The 6,743-nt window shown below is 58.6% G+C and overlaps 1 protein-coding gene across 1 annotated transcript; it reads left to right on the plus strand.

Moving 5' to 3' along the window:
* Nucleotides 1-604: 604 nt before the first annotated feature.
* On the plus strand, nucleotides 605-6,051 carry LOC104164004 (tropomyosin alpha-4 chain-like; the record flags this gene model as incomplete). Its single annotated transcript, XM_009703188.1, is given in 8 exon segments — nucleotides 605-636; nucleotides 638-727; nucleotides 871-988; nucleotides 1,111-1,181; nucleotides 1,433-1,508; nucleotides 2,164-2,226; nucleotides 2,589-2,658; nucleotides 5,747-6,051. Coding segments are annotated over 8 exon segments (603 nt in total), but the record flags the coding sequence as incomplete, so codon positions are not given.
* Nucleotides 6,052-6,743: the final 692 nt, after the last annotated feature.

Raw genomic sequence — 6,743 nt, forward strand, 5'->3', positions numbered from 1 at the left:
AGCCCACCGAGGGTGACTTGCTCCATTGCCCCCAGTGCTGTGCTGTATATCAGCTGGGGGAGGGGGGTGGTGGTGCTGTGCTTGGCTTCAGGCTGCCCCATTGCACAGGGCCGGGGGGCTTACTGCAGGAGAGGCTCCCAGCTCGCTCTGCCGCCTCCATAAACAGGAAATTCACAAGCAGCTCCCATCTCCTTTTCGGGAGTGGAGCCACGGAGGGCATTCCTCCCCTTTTACTCACTGCTCTGCAAACCCCAAATACCATCCCTGTGACGGCACGGCTGCTACAGCCACCCTACCCCAGTGAACGCACCTCATCCCTCTCCAGGGCAGGAGCCGAAGGTGTGAGGACGTGGTGGAGGGGCTGCACATGCCTGGTGGGGGTTGCGTGGCTGCGACAGTGCTAGGGATGGAGAAAACTCCATTGTCCCTGTAGGAAAGTGAGGGGATGCACAGTCGGGCATCCCATTCCAGTGAGCTCTGGCTTGTTGCACAGTGCCATGGGGTGTTCTGGATAGAAAATGCAGAAGTAACCACTGAAAATGCCTTTTTTAAAAAAAAAAAAAATATGAGACATGAGGTGATTGAAGGGTTTCTGCTCCCCCAGGCTGAGGCTGAAGTGGCTTTTTTGCACAGCCGCAAAAGAGGAGCTGGACCGAGCCCAGGAGCGCCTGGCCACCGCCCTGCAGAAGCTGGAGGAGGCTGAGAAGGCAGCTGATGAGAGTGAGAGGTGCGATGGGAAGGGACAACGGGAGTGGCATTGGGTCACCATTGATTGCAGGCAGCCCCCTTGGTTTCGCAGTGGGCAGGCAGGAGGTGCAGGTGCTACCTCGACCCACAACAGTAACATCTTCTGGCTTGGGCTTTCCTCAGAGGCATGAAGGTCATCGAAAACAGGGCCATGAAAGATGAGGAGAAGATGGAGCTCCAGGAAATGCAGCTGAAGGAGGCAAAGCACATAGCAGAAGAGGCTGACCGCAAATACGAGGAGGTGTGTGCCCCCTTCTCCCAGTCCTGACCCCCTGGCAGGAGCTGGAGCTGTCTCCGCACAGCCCTGTGCCCAAAACTGGGGCAAGCGCGAGGCCAACATGTGCCTCTTGCTGCCGTCAACAGGTCGCCCGCAAGCTGGTCGTCCTTGAGGGAGAGCTGGAGCGCTCAGAAGAGAGGGCAGAGGTGGCAGAGAGGTGAGCAGGGCTCCTGGCAGGCAACACAGAGGGGGTCTCATGCAGTCCTTGCCCCAAATCTCTGGCGGTGATGGGGACGAGGATGTCTGCATGGGGATGGGGATGTCCCTCCCATGGGAGCAGCACGGTCTGCCATTGGGGTGGTCCCTGGGTTTGCAGGCTGGGTACAGAGGGATGCCAGCCCAGCAGCGGCACATCTTTGACCCTGTTCTCTACTGTCCCCCCCACGGGGTGCCCCTCTTTCACCCCAGCCGAGTGAGACAGTTGGAAGAAGAGCTGCGGACCATGGACCAGACTCTCAAATCCCTCATTGCCTCAGAGGAAGAGGTACTGGGGCAGGGGCATGGGGCGATGCGCAGCAGCCCCCCTCTCTCTGTCGCTGTCTCTCAAACCATGCGAGCCACCTCTCTCCTCTCTGCACCGCTGCCTCCACCACCGACCTCCTCTCGCCTTCCCCTCCAGTGGGTGCAGGCTGGGCACGCTCCTCCATCCCTCCATGCCTGCTGTCCTTCTCGGTGAGGCCGGCAGGAGCCTGGCCGGCAGTGATGCACGGGGTGTCCGTGCAAGGAAGCACAAGGAACGGATGAACAGATGCGCCCCAGCAGCTCCTGCTCGCAGCGGCTCTTATCCTTCTCCACCTGCACTGAGTTTTCTCCTCTCTCAACTTGTTTTCTCTCTCTCTTTCCTCCTTCCCCATGCCCACTCTTTCTGCTCCCTCCTCTCTCCTGCCCCCTGGTCCTGCTCCCCCTCCTGGCTGCCCCTGCTTGGGATGTAGTAAATGTGGTGACCTAGAGGAGGAGCTGAAAATTGTCACCAACAACTTGAAGTCCCTGGAGGCCCAGGCTGACAAGGTAGGACCCAGTTGGGCTGCTGGGGCTGGGCAGAGTGTGTGGCGTCTGGGGGGTCTGGGGTCTCCTGCTGGGATGAAGTACGGCTGGAGGTGTCCCATGGGGCTCACAGGTGCCTGTCTCTGTCTCTGCAGTATTCTACCAAGGAGGACAAGTATGAGGAGGAAATCAAGCTTCTAGGGGAAAAACTGAAGGAGGTAAGGGGTGCGGGGCCAGTACTGCATTGGTGCAAGCATGAGTTTGCCATCCCATGTGGGTTTTGACTCCGTTATGCCCCTGTCCTCTCACTGTTCCCCAAATTGCAGCCCTGCAGCATGGCAGGTGCCTGGGTCTGGGATGCCCCACCGTCAGCCTGCTCTGGTTTAGGGTGTGGGGGTCCATGGGGCCCTTGTCCTTTGCCTTTCCCTGGGGAGGGCTCGTGGAGAAGGGTACCAGAGATACAGACAGGGCAGATTTGGGGTGCAGTTGTCATGGTTTAACCCCAGCTGGCAAGTAAGCACCACAGCTGGCACTGTCCTCGTGCCCCACTTCTCACCCTATACCCACTGTGCTTCTGCAGGCTGAGACCCGGGCAGAGTTTGCAGAGAGGTCTGTGGCGAAGCTGGAGAAAACCATTGATGATCTAGAAGGTAAAATGTCCCTGCTGGCCCCGTGTCCCTCTTTCCTGGGGAGCACTGGCCACAACTTGCCCCCAGTGGGGCTGGACAGGGCTTGGCCAGGATGAGGGGGTGGGCAGGGGTCCTGGGAGGGGGGAAGCTGGATGGCTGGATGCTGTGGTGTCTGGTGTGGGAGTGCAGAGCTCCTACGGTCTGGGCTCTGCCCTTGGGTGGGGAATAGGGCTGCATCCATGCCGCCTGTGCCTGCACAGTCTCGCTGCCCTTGGCCCCTGCTCATAGCCACTCTCTCTCTCTCCACTGCCCGCTCCCTGCCCTGCTCCACCGTCTGCCCCCTGCCCACCCCTCACCTGCAGATGAAGTGTATGCGCAGAAGATGAAGTACAAAGCCATCAGCGAAGAGCTGGATAATGCACTTAATGACATCACCTCCCTCTGAGCCCCTCACTGGGCACCAGCACTGCACTCCTCCCTGCCTGCCTCTCCCCTCCCCAGCTCGGCTGCTTGCCTGCCTGGCCATCCCATCCCTCTCCCTGCCTGCTCTCTCATCTTCTGTCCTTCCTAGCCCGTACCTGTCTGTTGGCCCCTTTGGGACAGGAGCTGGCCCAGGGTGTTCCTGCAATACCCCTGTTGGTGGGGAGACAAGGTGTAGGTGCTTAGTGGTGTTTGGCAGGGCAAGGCAGGAATCCTGAGACCCCCACACGCTGGGTGGACCATGCTCATGTGGTTGCAGGTCCATGCCCTAGAATTGTCCAGTGGGGAACAGGGCTGTGCCCAAGAGCCCTGCACTCCAGCAGCTCCCTCCTCATCTCCCCAGCACTGGGCACACTGCAGCTCCAGGGTCGGTGGGGCTACCTGCCCCCCACATCCCCCCCAGACAAACCCCTTGGTGCTGCTTGCTGCACCCAGGATGGGGAGGACCCGCACAGGGGATGTGGCACCTCCACCGCTAAAGCTCAGGCCTGGGGGATGGAAGGTTGGGTCTGGCTGTGCAGGCAGCCCTTTCCCAGGCAGGCAGGCAGCCCTCAGACCCCCAGCTCCTCCCTTGTCCCTACCTCCCTTCTGTCCTTTGCACATCACTCTTCAGTTGGCATTTCATGACTTTTCTTTTATGTTCTGTCCTTCTGGGTTACTGAGTTGGTATCAATAAAGCATTTTCTTTCCTTGGTTACTCCTTTTTTTTCTTCATGCCACTCTCTCCCTCATCTCCTGCCTGTCTGACATGGGTGCTGGTAGCGGGGTGGTAGGAGGTGGTTGCAGGCAGTTCGGAGCCGCGGGACCCCCAGGATGGCTGTGGCTGAGCCCCGAGCGAAAAACACTGCCAGGCTGAGCAGAACGGGGCCCTTTGTGCCTCGGCCTGTGGGATGACCCCTGCCACTCCCCGGCTCTTGTACACAGCTTTCCTCATCTTGTGCCATCTCCTCCATGACTCTCTTGGCCTGAAATAGCAGGTTAGACCTGGTCCTGTCCATTCCCCATCCCCACTCCCAGACACTGCCTGCAAGCAGCACCCTCAGCCCTGGTATCTCTCCTGCATCGGCCTCCCTTGATGAAGGGGCTGACCCTACCTTTCAACAGCAATCCCTAAATGGGTCCCTGATCCTCCCCATCCTCCTTCCTCAACATCCTACTCTGCCCCAGAACCCAGTTCCCAAATTGATAGACTCACAGCCCCATCCCTGCCCTGGGACCAGCTGCCTCCTCCTGCCAGTCCAGCTCAAGCTGGCTGGGCAGGTGCAGGATTTCCAGAGAGGGCTTTGGGGAACACTGTCTCTTTTCACTAATTCGCCTTTCTCTCTCTTTTTTCCCTCTGCTGCACTGGTGTCTCCGTTTTCTCTAGAGCGCTCCCGGCAGGAGGCCGAGAAAAACCGCGTTCTCACTAACGAGCTGCGGGTCATCCTTACCGAACTTAACAACTGAGCTGCCCAGAGCTCCCGGCCCCAGCCCAGCCTACCTGCCCCATTTTGGCCAGGCCGGCTTTGGGCCTGGGGCCTCCTACTCTACCCACTCCCCACCAGGGCTAGGTGGGGTGTGGAGCCTTGGCTTATCCCCCTGGGGATAACCACCATGCTCGTGGGGGACAGTGAACCCCTCTGGAGCTGGTCGGTTTTTTGGGGGAGAGGAATGCGGGTTTTTGCAATATCCCAGGACACTCACGCTGTGACGGCTGTCCCTCAGCATCAGCCTGGCCCTGCTGGGGAGGGATGCAGTGGTTTGTATCACTGCCTTCCTCCCCTTGTCCCAGGAGTCGGTGGCCAGCCTCTTCCTCCTCACTCTGGTCACCCCAAACTGTGCAGGAAGGATTCCCTCAGAGCGGGGTTCCTGCAGGGTGCTGGGAGGGCTGGGATGGGAGCTGGGGACCCGGCAGCACCTGCTGCCCCAAACTTGAGGCATGGGACAGGGAAGAGCCCAGCAGGAAGTGCTGGGAGATGGGGCTGGGTGAGCAGAGCTCTCATCCCATCCCTGTCTCTGGAGGGGAGGATGCTATTTGGAAGTGAACACCACAGGAGGCTGCCTTGGCAGCAGGCTGCCTGGCAGAGCTCATCCCTGCAGCCTCTCTTAGCTCTGCTCCTTCTCTCTCTGCTGTCCTCTTTGCCTGTCCCCCTGGGCTGCTGTTTCACTCGTTTTCTTCATGGACCACCGCTGGGTCATGCAGTAGGCACTGGCTCTCCTCTTTCACTGGCCAAGGATTTGTGCACGTGCCAGCAGCCAGACGGTCATGATGCCCCAGGGCAGGACATGCTGGTGATCAGCCAAAGCACAGTACCTGCCAGCAGTACCTGTGCTGTGGAGAGCCCAGCCATGGGCAACAGGGCACCATAGGAGGATGGAAATGCTGAAGAGCGGGGACTGCCTGCCCCCAGTGACCAGCCTGGCTGGCCCGGAAAGTCCTGGGGTGGCTGGGCTTATCCCTGCTGGTGATGGGGCTGCTTGCATGGACTCCGCTCGACAGGGTCACCCTGCTCAAATGGAGGCTGTGACCATACTGAAATGTCTGTCTGTGTGCGTGTCTGTGCTTGGTGTGGTGTGCGTGGGTCCGGCTGCGCCTGGGTACAATTGGGCTGTGTCTGTGTGCGTGCCTGGGTGTCCCTTGTATCCACAGAGAGTCTGGCCAGTGCCAAAGAGGAGAACGTGGGCATCCACCAGGTCCTGGACCAGACCTTGTTGGAGCTGAACAACCTCTGAGCTGCCCTGGGGACCCCCCATCCCTCTTCCCTACCCCACACATGCACCCCACTGGCACGCTCGGGACGTCATCAGCTGAACTGCGTCTTGGCCAAATCCACACATCCATTGAGAAGGGAAGCCCTGCAGCCTTATACCATGGCTTGGGGCTATTTTGTCTGTGCACAGCCTGACTGGCTCTGTCCTGTCTTCATGTCCAAATATTAAAGCAGTTTGACAAGATGGATGAGTGCGTTTGATCCTTCCAGGTGGGCACAGGCACTGGGAGACACACTGGGGGTCTCCCTGCCCTGTTCGTGCAAGGAGGCTCTGCAGGGGCTTGGGTCCAGGGTGGGTGTGGCCGGCGTAAGGATGTCCTCTGGGGTTGTGGAGGGGCTGGGAACGATAACACACATGGACTGGGCTGCATTCCCTTGTCTTCATCGCTTCCTGGGGATGCACAGGAAACCTCCACATCTCAAGCGCAGTCCAAACTCACCATCCTATTTAAGCACACAGTGCTAAGTGTCACTGGCATGTCCCCTGCCACAGTCAGCATGTTACCTGCCTGGCATTTGGGAAAGTCACATGGTCTTTGACCTGTCCATGGAGTCTGTTTCATGGCTCATGTTCATGATGCTATCTGAGGACACATACAAGCAGTGTGACCATGCAGGCACACATTATTAGTTATCAGGATCTTCTCCAGGTCTGGGGTTAGCTGCTTACCCTGTGTACTAACTGCATTTTCTATTACCAGTCACTGAATGCCTGCCTGAGGGACAGCTGTATAAACTAGAAATTATCAATGCAGTAGGCAACCACTTCCCAAAGCTTTCAGGAAGTTTCCTCCTGGCTTGCTCTATTTTCTCCAACACAAAGAGAAGAGCAGCAGGATGCGTCTCACTACTGTCACCAAAACAGGCTGGATTTCC

The sequence above is a fragment of the Cariama cristata genome, unplaced genomic scaffold, assembly GCF_000690535.1.
Source record: "Cariama cristata isolate BGI_N322 unplaced genomic scaffold, ASM69053v1 scaffold36286, whole genome shotgun sequence".
Taxonomy (NCBI): domain Eukaryota; kingdom Metazoa; phylum Chordata; class Aves; order Cariamiformes; family Cariamidae; genus Cariama; species Cariama cristata.